The following is a 13,307-nucleotide window of genomic DNA, read 5'->3' as shown; positions in this document are numbered from 1 at the left end:
ACCTCTTGATCACATCCCCCAACCCCTGCTTCCATCAGCCTTCCAATGTCTCCCAAGCTGCCCCATGTTTCTGGGTTCACCTCCCGTTCTGCCTGTCAGCTCCTCTAGCATGCCCTGTCTGCCTCGGCTCTGTGTGCCAATACATGTGCAGTCATCAGATGCCTTTTTCAGCCATGTCATATCCCCGGCCCAATTCCAGTGCACTCCTATCCACTGAGTGCCAATGTGAAGTCCTCCAAGGTCTCCTCAATCACTTCAGCTTTGCCCCCACCCCCACAAGACTTGCAGTCAGGCTTTACACTTTAGACTTTTTAATAGTTCATACAGCGATTATGGTGCATTCAGGAACCCAACCCCCCAAACCCCATGAGGAGGGCTCCCACCCCCGACCCCCCACCCCATTTGAGGGCCCCAGGGCTTAGGGTGGAACAAAGGGAGGTAACCACCCAAGGGGACTGACCCCAAAGACTGTCCCTGCCCTGCCTCACCCCCAATCAGGAGTTATGGGGCACCAAGTGGGCACACACTTCTACATGCCCCCTCTGTCCCTGCTTGTGCACATACATACATTATGGCTCCTTGCTGAGTTGGTCAGTTCCTGGCAGGGCCCCTACTCAACAGCACCAAGTGGGAAGGGGGAAGAAGGGCTGGGTGGGGGAGACCCTGAGAAGGAAGGAGGCCCCAGCTACAGGACTGGAGAAGAGTGGGTCCCTCCACCTTGTCCATCTTGCAGAGTCTCCAGTACTCCCCATCCCCCTGCAGCTGGGGATGGCAGGCAGGGGTAGGAAGGCGTTTTGCCGAGGCATGCTTTCCTATAGCCAATCCCAGGGTCTGATGAAGGTCAGGGTTGTGAATAGGGGCTATGTCCCTGCCTGAGAGGCTGGGAGCGGGGCTTCATTGCACAAAATACTGTGGGAGGGCCACACACAGGGGGTGGGGCCCAGCCAGTCTGTATACAGAGATATTGCATTTAAAAAAATGAAAACCTCATTTAAAATAATAAAAAAAAAAATAACAATGAATGAAACAAACCAAAAAAAGGCCCACATAACATGAGGCAGGTGTGGTAGCAGGAAAGCAGGCAGGGGACACTCAGACCCAAGGCATTGCCACCATCTTGTCTGAATCGAGATCCCCAGCCTGGGCTAGTTCCGGACCCCTGGCTGGCCGTGGGGTAGTGGTCCTGGGGGAGGGTACGACGAGGAGAGAGAGGCCTGGCCTCAGTGTGGGAGGCTGGCACGGCCATGCTGTCCGCCGGTAACTACCAAGACAAAGAAAAAGACAGACAGACAGACCAGGCATAGGAGTGATGAGAGCTTTGTTAGCACCCAGGAGACAGGCCAATGGGTGGATTGACAGGCCAATGGTCGGATGTTCGCACAGGCAGCAAGGGACAAGTGGGCAGGTAGGCATGGCTCAGGCAGGTAGGGCAGGCAGCAAGCAGGGAGGATGCGGTTGGGGGCTGCCCTGTGAGGGGTGTGGCATCCCTCCAGCTGCTGCCTGCTGGGGCCTCAGTCTGTGGCTTAGAATCGGCTTAGAACTCGGTGTCCACCACGTGGAAAGCTGGCCTGCCTGCAGGGGGAAGCAGAGCGGATGGCTGTTGGTAGGCAAGCAGGTAGATAGGTAAGACAGGGAAGAGAGGGCATCATACCTACCCGAGTCAGGCATTGACGAAGACCGAAGATTGGCTTCTTTTTGTAGCTGGATCTCCTTTAGTGCAAATATGGAAGTAGCTATGGGTGAAGGAGACACAGAAATGGTGGATGAGCCAAGCACCATCTAGAACCAGCACCCCTGCAGCCTCACTTATGGCAAACTTTGTTTCTTTTTTTCCATTATGGATTGAGTAGGATTTAGCTCCCCAAACTCATGCCTGTGCTTCAACTGCAAAGTGTCTTTTGCTGAGGGTTGATGGATTAAAGGTAGAGACTTGATCTTACTATGGTGTCTGAGAGGTGGGCATGCTGGGAAGTATTTAGGTTACTGGAGGCCTGCCTAATGTGAGATGGTGGGTTATTTAAGCTGAGTTCATCCAGTTTTCTGTTTCTTGATTATCCTGTGACCGTGTACTCACACTCCCTTAATTAGGCCAGATTATTGGAGGTGCCAGATTTTGAGCCGTGAAATCTCGAAAATGTAAGCTAAAATAAACCTCTGCCTTCTCACGAAACTCCTCTTAGGTATTTCAGTTAAGGTAACAACAAGCTCATACATGAGCTTTCTGAAGGAGCCTCAAGTCTACTTCACAAAGGACATGTCTGCTTCAGGATGTTCAATCTATCTGCATGTATCATTTGAAAACTTTCATGAGAGGAAAAAAACTGAAAATCAAGGAATGGTATGCTCATCATAAACACAACCTGTCACCCAGAGTGAGTCTGCCCTTCCCATAGAAGTGGCAGACAGAACCCTACACAGTGCACCTAACTGTCCCTAGCAGCCCTATACCCCATGGTCCCTGCACCAGCTAGTCCATCCCGATGCTACTCACTGTCAGGAAGTTTGTGGATCCGCTCCCCTAGACTGAGGAATAATGGATGTTTCATGGCATCATCTGCGGAGATCCGATTTCGACCCTCAAACTGAATTGCAGAGGGGAAATATTAGCATTTTCAACCAGCAGGCCCCTCTTCCTGCTGGCCTCAGATCCTGACCTTGGGAGTCCAATTTCTCACCTCAGGAATCTCCTACCCACCATGTCTGGCCCAGGAAGGTTGTCTCACCTGCAGCAGCTTGTTGAGGAGGTCAGCCCCATCACTGTCAAGTCTGCAACAAGGACAAGGGGACCTGCTTTATACTGACTGAGTATTCTGGCCCCAGCACCCACCCAGCCAGCCACCAGCCTCACCGGGGTGCATGGCTCAAAAGGGCCTCAGCACGGTACTTGGGGTAGTTGTATGTCTTGAATTCCTCATTGGACAGGATGCCTGGCCATGTCTCCTCAGTTGGGGTTCCTGGCAGGGAAAAAGTGTCACCCAAAACATCTTGCAGGTCCTTCCTGAATGCCCTCACAACTCCTAGGGTTCATGTCTCCTCACCCAAGATGCGAAAGATGAAGTGCAGCTGTTCCTCTACTGTGGAGCCCGGAAAGAGGGGCCGGCCTGTGGCCATTTCATAGAAGATGCAGCCCACACCCCTGAGCGTGGAAGACAGTGAATGGGAGAGGTAATAAGCTGGGTGGCTGTTGTGACCAAGACAACTCCTCCAATGCATGGCCCCAGCCACACTTCCACCTGTCCTCACCACATGTCAATCTGAGTAGAGTAGTCTGTAGACCCGAGCAGGATGTCAGGGGGCCGGTACCACAGTGTGACAACTTCATTTGAGTAGGTCTTTGTGGGAATTGACTTGGCTCGGGCCAGGCCTAGGAGGCAGAGAGAAGCGGCATCCGAAATGAGAAGGTTGCTGGCAAACTCTGGGGAAGAGTATAGTTGGGAACAAGGGCAGCTTAGGCAAAGTATGGTGAGGCTCAAGAGAAATGAGACTAGGCAGTCATGGGGAATGAAGAGGCTAACAGAGTAAGGCTAGGAATCAAAGGGAAGAAGCAAGAGGCTGGCAGTACCGAAGTCAGCTAGCTTGAGCTCTCCCCTCTCATTGATGAGCAGATTCTGAGGCTTGAGGTCTCGGTGTAGCACCTTCTGCCGGTGGCAGTAGGCCAGGCCACGGAGCAGCTGGAACAGGAACAGCTGAGGACCCAGCAATAGCAGGCAAAGGTCAAAGAGTTATCTACCAGCCTGACCCCCAGCAAGCATCGCTCCCATCCCAGAACTTTGTCACACAAAAAGGGATAGGGTCCCAAGTACCCTCCAAGGGCTCCCAATAACAACAATTAAAAAAAGCCAAATGGGGAAAGTCCATTTCTTGAAGATTTGTGGGGTGCAATGGGGGGGCCCTGGTGCCCCTGCTTCTAGCCCCACACCCACTTTCACGTTGTGCATGTTGATGATGTTCCCACAGTCATCCAGGTACTGCTTCAGGTCCTTGTCCTGAGGACATAAAAGGTAGGACAGGAACAAGGGTCACATTCTGTCACTCTTAGCTGTCTCTCTACTCCCCTGCAAGTCCCACTGCCACCCAACCTTACCAGATACTCAAAGACAAGCGTGAGGGACTTATCCGTGTGGATGATGTCATGAAGTGTGACGATATTGGCATGTTTGAGATCCTTGAGCAGGGACACTGCAGAGAGCAGAGGAGTGGGATGGAGGAGTCAGGGGCCCACCCCCAGGAGAGGTGAGGACAAGGACTGGACACAGAGGATGAGCCCAGGCTTTCCTTCTTTTCCTGAGCACTCCAGGGTAATGGCTCTCAGCCATCAATTGACCCACCCTAAGGCAGAAACATGTGTCTTCACGTTCCAGATGGGAAATAAGGTTCAGGGATTTTCACAACCAATTTTTGGTTTCTGGGAAGGGGTCCTGCTCTAGTGTTCAGTACATAGGCCTGCAGCACTGTGTGAAACTGAGTTTGCATACTCAATTTGCAATGCAAATTCATTTCATGTGACACTGTGACTATCAACTTTTGGAGCAAGTGAATTGGTGAGGAGTATCGAGGGTGCTGTTAGAACCAAAGCCAGCACCCTGGTTTGCAATTCATTCACCTTTCCTGCAAGCACAAATGGATTCCTGGGGACCCTGATTATTACTCAGCTATATGGTTGATGGGCATTCTCATAAAGGCCTGTGTGTTGGAAGGGGAAGTCCCAGAACTCCATCTCTGTTTACGTCATGGAATAAGGAAGATGTATCATGAGAGCCTGGGAAGCCTGGGGCAGGTGGCCCAGAACTCCAAACCTTCCCGGATGGCCGTGCAGGGTGCTCCCTCTTCATGTTCCAGCCTGATCTCCTTCAGTGCCACAAGGTTGTCCGTGAGTTTGCTTTTGCCTTTGTAGACGGTGGCATAGGTACCCTGGGGTACGAACAAGTGTACCAGGAAAAGCGTGGTGAGGATATTGGGAGCTCCTGCTGACCCTCATCCTCTCCAAGGATCTCCTGGCTGTCTCTCACCTCACCCAGCTTGTCCAGCTTGATGTAGGTCTCCAATTTCCCAAAGCCAATCTCGGACTGTGGGATAAAGTAGGCAGACTAAAGCAGGCTCAGGGGAGGGGACAGGAAGAACAGAAGGGAAGAGATCAGGAACAGAAGGCGCTCACCAGACTGACACGGCGGAGACGGCGGCTGAGGGGCTTGTCAAAGATGGGGCTATTGAGGGTCAGTTTCTCAAGGTAGCCCTCAGGCAGCCGGATATCGGCTGGTAGCGATAGGCGCTTGTTGATATCCTGAAAGCAAGATGGGAGAGAAAGGGACCATGGTCTCCACTTTCCTACTTCCATTCCTCTTTTCCAGTTCCCCCATCACCTGGACAGTGAGCTAAGCACCTCTGTGGAGATCTTGCGTGGAGGGTGGTTGCGCAAGCGCACACGCACTGGAGACTGCACCTCATCCGAGGACGTGGCTGAAGCCTGGTCACTTTCCCCATCAGACCCCATCTTCAAGTCCTCATGCACGATCTCTGGTGGATTGGAAGGGGGGGGTACACCAGAGAGGGTGAGGAATCAGGATGTCCAGGAATGCCCTCTCCCATGCAATACTTTCTCTCATCATATGTGAGCACACATGGTCCCTGGTGCAGCCTGCAGTCCCTCAGGAAGAAAGTGGCAGGGCCAAAGGGATCTTCAGTAGGTCCAGGACACACTGAATGGGGAATGGCACAGGCAGAGGGACAAGAGTCACACAGTGCAATGCCCCATTCTAGGGTGAGTTGAAAATGCAGCCAGCCCAGGGCTAGTGGGCAGGTAGTAGCAGAGGTGGTCAAACTCTCTGGAAGGCAAGTGCCCTGCATAGGGAGGTGCTAGGAGGCCTGAGGAGGCCGCTCAGGGTGCAGAATAACAGACTAAGCCCCTAGCGCAGCTGCAACAGGCCACAGACTTCCTCCCTTGGGGCCTGGCACAAAGCCAAGGACAGGAACATAGATGGACAGACAGAATGCTGAGAGAGAATGGGAAGAGAAATAGAAAGGACAGCTCAAGGGGAGGTCAGGGAAAGGGAAGAAAGCAGGAATGATACAAGATTAAGAGGAACTGGGCTGGAAGGCAGCTGCTGGTAACCAGCCTGGGGTGCAGGAGACAAGGGCTAGTTTGCAGACACACCTGGTGCAGAGCTGAGTGGGCCCCGTCCAGAGCGAGGTTCTCCAGGGGCAGTACGTGTGGGGGCCTCCCCAAGGTCACTGCCACCACCACCACCACTTTCATCTAGGCCTATCTGTTCTGGGGCACCATTGGTCTTGTCTATGCCTCGGCCCCCTCGGAGTGTCATTGACAGCTGCCGTTTGATCTTCTTCATCCGATCCATGGCGACCTGAGCAGGGTGCAAGGCTTCTCCATTAGTATTTGCTTGCCCACTGGGAGGCCCCTGAACCCACAAAAACCTATTGGGGAACACCAACATGAACTTAAGTCAGTGACCACCCAACCACCAAAGACCCATGGCACCACTCAGCAGTCCTGGGAAACCGGTATGGCCAGGGACCCTTGTCAGTGCCCATCATCCCACAGGCAAGTCCTGGTCCCTGCTCCTGAAGGGCTCACCTGAGTACTTAGACTTGGGTGGCTAGCTGAAGGCAGGGGCCCACCAGATTGACTGATGTTATCTGGGGTGGCAGCCTCATTGTCAGAGCAGGGGGCTCCACAGTTGGTATTGTCGGGTGCAGCGGCAGTAGTGGACTCAGGTCTGGCTGGTAAATGGGGCTGGCCAAGAACCATGGACCCATGGCCCTGGGCAGGCCCATAAAGCACCATATTCCGCTGGCACCAGCCCCACATCACCCCAGCTGCCAAGGCAGACTGCTCTCTTGTGGCCAGAAGGACCTCCTGGCTCCCCCAGCAACCACTGTCAATGAAGCCTAATGGGCCCAACCACTGTCTGCCCATGTAGGGGGAGCAGGGAGGCATTTACTCAGATCCAACCACTGGACTTAGACTACCCACTTCCATTTCAATGTAGCCCAGCTGTCCTCAGGGCCGTTAGAAATGTTTGGCCTAGTAGGCACCTGTAGACCCAATCCAGATTTTCATAAACCATATAAACTGTACTAGAGTCCCCTTATCACTCAAAGCAAATGGCTCAGTCCTCAATGTGACCACTTGTCCTGCTACCTCACTACTCCCTGACCATTTCTGATTGTTCTGTAACCAAACCCAGTAGTCTCATTTCAGGGCCACTGCACTGGCTGTTCCTGGTACCTGGAAAACTTTCCCTCAGATTTTAAAATAATTCACTCCTGAACCTTTCAGATGTATTGATCTAATCACAAGTTTCTTACACAGTTTCCATGAATAACTATGTACAATCTCCACCATCTTGGGGCCAGCACCATGACAAAGTAGGTTGTACCTTTGTTTGTGGTGCTGGCATTCCATGTGGGCGCCGGTTCGAGTCCCAGCTGCTCCACTTCCAATCCCCTTCCTTACCAACGTGCCTGTGGAAGTAGCAAAAGATGGTCTAAGCCCTTGGGCTCCTAAACCCACATGGGAGATTGAGAGAATGCTCTCGGTTCCTGACTTCGGACTGGCCCAGCTCCAACTGTTGCAGCCATTTGGGGATTTAGCCAGCAAATGGAGGATCTCTCTTTTCTCTCTCTCTTCCTCCTTTTCTGTAAATCTGCCTTTCAAATAAAAATGAAATAAATCTTTAAAAAAGTGTTTTTATTTGAAAGGCAGATTTAAAAGGAGAGAAAGAGATAAATTCTATCTACTGATTAACTTCCCAAATGGCCACCACAGCTGAAGTTGAGCCAATCCAAAGCCAGGAGCCAGGAGCTTCTTCGGGGTCTCCCACACCGGTGCAGGGTCCCAAGACTTTGGGCCTTCCTCTACTGTTTTTCCAGGTCACAAGCAGGGAGCTGGATGGAAAGTGGAATGGCCAAGACTGGAACCAGCGCCCTTATGGGATGCCAGTGCTAGCAGGCAGAGGATTAACCTGTTGAGCCACTACAGTGGTACAAAATAAATATTAAAAAAAAAATTCTCAACCACCTTGAGTTTGCTTATCCTACCAAGTATCTCCTCAGAACTGACTTTCTCCTTAGAAGCAGTACATTTCCTGGTGGGTTTCTTTATTCTTAACTGCTTGTCTCTTCACTGGTACGACTAGATGGCCAGCTCTGCCAGGATCGAGATGTCTTTGTGTTTAGGTCACAGTTATGTCCTGAGGACCTAGAATAGTGACTGACGCAGCAGAGGCTCCAAAGCGTGCCTGGCAGAAATGGTTCAAGCAGGCAGCTGAGGGCCCAGGGGCCATCTCTGCTGAGGTCATGTCTACTACTCCTGAACAAGGCCAAACAAGGGTGGTACAAAACCTCAGCCATCCATGGGAAGATGACCTAAATGGGTTGCGAAAGGACTTAGGGCCACCCCCAGGGCTTGGGCTGGCTCTCTGCTACTTCCTCTGAGGCACTGGGCCAGCAAGGAGGGGGAAAGACCTGGCCCAGGAACCATCTGCACTCACAGTAGGACTTAAGATGGCCCTGGTCCAAGGGAAGTAGAGCTAGATAGGAGGTAGCTGGGACTGGATTTGAGCAGAGAAACGGGTCAGCTGTTACCCTGAAACCAGGTGCTTAGCTAAACAGTTCCCACCACTTCTCCAGCCTGGTTGAATTCAACACCCTCCCTTCTGCCTCAAGGCACAGAAGGACTTACCCGGAGGGTGAGGAGGGGGCCCATCTACACAGAGTCCAAGATAACAAACCAATTCTGGGCCTAAGGCAGAGGAGCACCCAGCAACCCTGCTGCTTTTCCCTGTGTGGTAGGGACTGGAAGAAGGGCTGGGGAAACTGAGTAGGGCTGAGAGGACCACGGGGAGAGAGCTAGGACCAAGGATTCCAAGCAGAAACGCCAAGGTTTGCTAAACGTGTTGCAAAGTTCAGTTGGGGGGGGGTGGATTTTAGGATGACTGGGATACACAATATCTACCAAGCAACACTCCCAATAAGGGGCGTGCACCCTGGACAGCTTCGAGGCACAGAGATAACCTAAACAAAAGCTTTCAGATATTTTCTTTTCAGTTGTCTGAGTTTTTTGTATTTCAGAATAAGAAGGGAGAAAGAAAGCAGACATACAATTTCAACCCCCCCAAAAAGGCTACATGTCTTTCTTGGTCCCTTCTCACCACCTCTCACCGCACAGACCATTGAGAACACACTCCACCACCTGCACTTCTCACTGCACACTTCTCTCCTTCTGTCCTGACCTCGTCGGCACACAGCAGACCCTCCAAAAGGCCTCGCCATACCCTAACTGCTTGTAGCATCCATGAGCTTCCAGCTTACTTCCTGTTCCCGTAGGCATGCAAAGCTCTACGGTAGCATACTCTAAGCCCCTTCCAAGAACTGCTTGCCACAGCATGGTTGGGTACTTTTCTGGCCTGCCCGCTGATGCCCCCCAATGAACAAAGCGCTCCTCCCACATGATTCTGCTCCTTAATATCATCACACCTGGGGTGCTCCACAACTGACCTGCAGGAGTACTCACTGCGCCTTCAGACTGCTCTGCATCCCATTAGCACGAAATGAGCTGGTTGTGTCCGGTTAGCCCTAGTCACTGCCACACATTCCGTTCCTCCCAGGACCCTATCACAGGCAGAACCTTTACCTTGACCCCTATTATCACATGCTGGGCCTCACACAGTGCTGCTCTGTAGTTACTCAGCCCTATTCCTCAGGGACGCACAAACATACCATTCTGTAACAGCTTGACCCTGATTAGTGCACAAAGTTCTTCTTTCAACCTTGACCTTCATTAGCACATTCTTTAGCTCTCCCGGGCTCTAATCTGCTTTAGCACATCCAGACCACCACACAGTCCCATCCTCTATTTTTGCCTCTGCTCATTCATACTCATTAACCCCTGTTGGTTCACACTTGGGTCCCTTCATAACCCTGCTCCTCATTTTTACACACTAGGGGCCCCTCCAAAGCTCTATCTCGTATCAGCAATCCCTTGAGCCTCCACACATTATAGTTCTCCACGGACACAAATACAGTCTTCAAGATGTTATGATGCTTACAACACATTCCAGAACTCATACTGTTCTGGCTCTCCCTCTGCTGACATAACATATTAAGTGCCTCTAAGAAGGGCCAGAGCTGTGACACAGCAGGGTGAAGCGGCCACCTGGGACACCCATATCCCACATGGGTACTGGTTCAATTTCTGGCTGCTCCGTTTCTCACCCAGCTCCCTGTGACTGTGCCTGGGAGAGGTGCAGAGGGTGTTCCACATGACACCCCTGGGAGAAGTTCTTGACTTCAGCCTGACCTGGCCAGGCCGCTGCAGCCATTTGGAGAATGAACCAGCAGATGGAAGATCTCTCCATCTCTCCCTCTGTAAATGCCTTTCAAGTAAGTCTTTTTTTTTAAGAGCCTCTAAGCTCTAAACTGACACTAGCAGTCACTAGAACTTCATTAATTCCTTGCATCTTTTTAGCTAAATCCTGCATTCTCTACTCTTCACAGACACTCTCAAGGACCCTGATCCGCAGTGCACTAAGCCCCTCACAGTGCTAACACAGTTCCTTCTCCACTGCTCCCACCCCCACATCTACCTGGGCCTGCAAAAGTTCATGAAAAGATAAGCCTTCCATGAACTTCTGGAAACACACACAATTCTGATATCTGATGGTACAGGGTCAGGTCTTCATGACCCACTCAGTAGATCCATCTGCCACTCTGCCCCCATTAGCACAGATTGTACCTTATGCTATCCACACCTTTCAATACCACAGGTACGCACCCTCCGCAGCTGTGACCACCCAGTCCCCCATCAGCTACTCTGCACTTGGGTCTCTCCAAGGCCTGTCCTTTATGAGTACACCCCAGGGAGAAGCAAACATTACCACATACTGACAGAAGACTGGCGGAAGGGGGGCATCAGTGCCCGAGTTCCACTAGCACACTTTTGGGGACTTCCACCATTCCTACTCATCATGACACACTGCAGCTTTCTACGAATGTGGCCTCCACTAGCAAGTCTCACAACTGTCCCCTGATACCCTAGCCCTGTTATCAGAGACCCCGTGGGCGCTTGCCATCCTGCATCCCTCTTCCAGGAACACACAGCAGGCTTCAGACCTTACCCAGCCCTAAGGCATTTTTAGCACATGCTTGCACCCCTGCAGAGGTCAAGTCCCCATTAGCAAAGCTCCAGCCTTTCACCACTCTGCCACCATTTCCAAACTCTCTGGTCCTTAGACCACCCCTATAGTTCTCACAGCACTCCACATCCCTAGCTGCCAGGGCGGCCCCAGGGCGGGGCCAAGGTCAGGGAGGCCCCAGATGACCCCCTGTCTTAGTGCATTCTGGGAAATTCGTTGAGGGGAGGGAACCCCTGCCAACGCTACAGGCCAAACCCTTGGGCACAGCCCGGGGTCGCATTGGTTCCATGAGGCGCAGCCCCCACCCCACGTCTCGTTTCGGGGACGCGCTCACCGGCGGGGGCGCGCGAGAAACCTCAGAGCCGCGGGGCCGGCGCGGCGGCGCCTGGGGCGGCGGCCTGGCCACAGGCCGCACGACCTCCTTCTCCTCCTGTTCGCCGCAGGCGCCCGTCCCAGTAGTCTTCGGCCATGGCTGCTGGGCCCGGGCCGCCGCCGGCTGAGGAGGAGGAGGCGGCGGCGGCGGCGGCGGTGGCTGAGGCGGAGGCGGCGTCCCGCTCAGCCGGCCATGAGCTTGGCCGCTGTGGGCAATGCCCCCGGGCTCCTCGGCACCGACTCGAATCCGAGTGCTCACGGCGACTCCCGGGTCAGAGCCGACTGCTCACAGAGACGCGGATCCCAGGGCCGAACAGGCAACGGCCCAACCGCCGCGCGCGCCGCGCTCCACGCATGCGCACGCACGCGCTGCACAGGGCGAAGCGGAGAGGAGGGGACTCACCTCGGACTGCATGTACCAAAAGGCTCGTCTGTAGCGGGAGGAGGTGCGGCCATCGCGCACCCACAGAGGAATGTGGCGTGAGCCCGGGAACGGCGCCAGCGCCAGAGGGACAAGTGTAGAGATTGCTTAGTACTAGGTTCGGATCTTGCCAGAAGTCGGCTCGCGCCGAGGTCAGCAACAGCCAGTAACCAGGCGTGCCAGTCACCACTCGTTCCCCCTATTCGGTCTCATTTGGTACACCCCATGGTGGTAAACGGGGAGTTTTGCTAGATGAAAGACAAATGAGGTTGTCAGTTTTGGTCCCTTGAGGTGCTCCGGGAGGCTAGAATTTTAAAGGTTCCTGAGAAGATGACTTTTCTAGGACAGGCGGCCTGGATAATGATTGCCTAGCACCTTAGGCAGGACAGGCTAGCCCCGCCCTGCTGCTGCCTCCACCGCTAGCTCCCTCTCCACTGTGAACGCTGGCAGCCCCGCCCTTTGAGGCTGTCCCTCACCCAATGGCGTTGACTGCCTGTAGTGAGGCAGAGCAAGAATGAAGGGCGTGACTGAGCTTTTTGGCCCCAGTGCCCACTGCCTGCAAGTTTCTGATTGGTTTTCACCCTCAGGGCAGGGCAGGGGGCGTCCTTTTTGTTCTACGCCCTTCTCTCACTACCGATCACAGAGTCCCCCAGATGATTAGTCAAAAGCGTTCAGTGGACTTTGTTCCGCCTCTATTCGCTCCCTCAGCTCTTTAACAGGTCTCTCAGAGCAAAGTCCAAGTTCAAATGACAGGAAAGAGGCAGCCCCCTTACAGAGGTGGGCTCCGTTACTGCGCAGGCTTGAAACTTTGAATGGGGCGGGGCCTCTCCTTCGCCCCTCCCCTCAGTATTTGCATTGACGCTGATGACTTTTCTGGCGCGGCTCTTCTACCCCTTCTGGTCCGCAACAGCCCTGCCCCCACGGTTCTCCTCTGCGGTTTTTTATTTGTTGGGCGCCGGCTGTGTGCCAGGCACTTCCAGACGCACCTAGTCCATCTCTCCTCTCCTCGCTAGGAAACTCCCACCACGTGCCCAACTTCAGCTGACACGGTGGCAGCCTTCTGAGACAATCCTTAGGCTCCAGAATAGTCATCTCCCTGCCTCTTCTGGGCTTCCCTTTCTGACAGCCTTGCTCTAACCACTAAGACTTTTCAGTAAGCTGCATAGTATGGAAACATTTGACGAAGTCCTTCCCACGGGTTGTGCTATCAGGTGCATGTATGACTTGCCTCCTACCTTTCTTTCACTCCAGCCATCCTAACTTCCTCCTAACTCTTCCTAAGTCAAACAGAATCCAGACGCGGAGACCTCAGCACTTGCCTGGAATGCCCCTGCCCTATACCCACATGCCATGTTTCCTCACCT

The 13,307-nt window shown here is 53.3% G+C and overlaps 1 protein-coding gene across 3 annotated transcripts; it reads right to left on the bottom strand.

Annotated features, from left to right (window-relative positions):
• Positions 1 to 540: 540 nt before the first annotated feature.
• On the bottom strand, positions 541 to 11,937 carry LOC121166727 (cyclin-dependent kinase 16-like). 3 transcript variants are annotated; one of them, XM_040995986.1, is made up of 16 exons: positions 11,485 to 11,866; positions 6,152 to 6,359; positions 5,381 to 5,514; positions 5,156 to 5,281; positions 5,010 to 5,066; positions 4,797 to 4,911; positions 4,085 to 4,179; positions 3,924 to 3,986; positions 3,563 to 3,686; positions 3,244 to 3,364; positions 3,039 to 3,136; positions 2,849 to 2,954; positions 2,724 to 2,766; positions 2,492 to 2,582; positions 1,656 to 1,733; positions 541 to 1,261 (listed from the first exon to the last, which is right to left on the bottom strand). In XM_040995986.1, exons 2-16 carry the CDS (start codon positions 6,351 to 6,353, stop codon positions 1,221 to 1,223), a joined length of 1,494 nt encoding a protein of 497 aa, XP_040851920.1. In that variant the 5' UTR covers positions 6,354 to 6,359; positions 11,485 to 11,866; the 3' UTR covers positions 541 to 1,220. The 3 variants fall into 3 exon arrangements, with proteins under 3 accessions (XP_040851920.1, XP_040851921.1, XP_040851919.1); XM_040995987.1 differs by lacking the exons at positions 541 to 1,261; positions 11,485 to 11,866 and adding exons at positions 1,302 to 1,572; positions 11,926 to 11,937; XM_040995985.1 differs by lacking the exons at positions 541 to 1,261; positions 11,485 to 11,866 and adding exons at positions 1,302 to 1,572; positions 6,590 to 7,521.
• Between the last annotated feature and the right edge of the window lie 1,370 nt (positions 11,938 to 13,307).

This window comes from Ochotona curzoniae, unplaced genomic scaffold (assembly GCF_017591425.1).
Source record: "Ochotona curzoniae isolate NIBS_2020 unplaced genomic scaffold, NIBS_Ocur_1.0 patch216, whole genome shotgun sequence".
Taxonomy (NCBI): Eukaryota; Metazoa; Chordata; class Mammalia; order Lagomorpha; family Ochotonidae; genus Ochotona; species Ochotona curzoniae.
Note: the sequence above shows the minus strand (reverse complement) of the source record. Positions and strands in the feature narration are given on the sequence as shown.

Excerpts from the sequence above, each read along its gene's own strand:
- LOC121166727 (XM_040995985.1), bottom strand. The coding sequence starts at position 6,952 with ATGCCTCCCTGCTCCCCCTACATGGGCAGACAGTGGTTGGGCCCATTA. Across the intron at positions 5,067-5,155 it reads GTCTCCGCCGTGTCAGTCTG|TCCGAGATTGGCTTTGGGAA; the intron begins GTGAGCGCCTTC and ends TTTATCCCACAG. Across the intron at positions 2,767-2,848 it reads CTTTTGAGCCATGCACCCCG|ACTTGACAGTGATGGGGCTG; the intron begins GTGAGGCTGGTG and ends TCCTTGTTGCAG.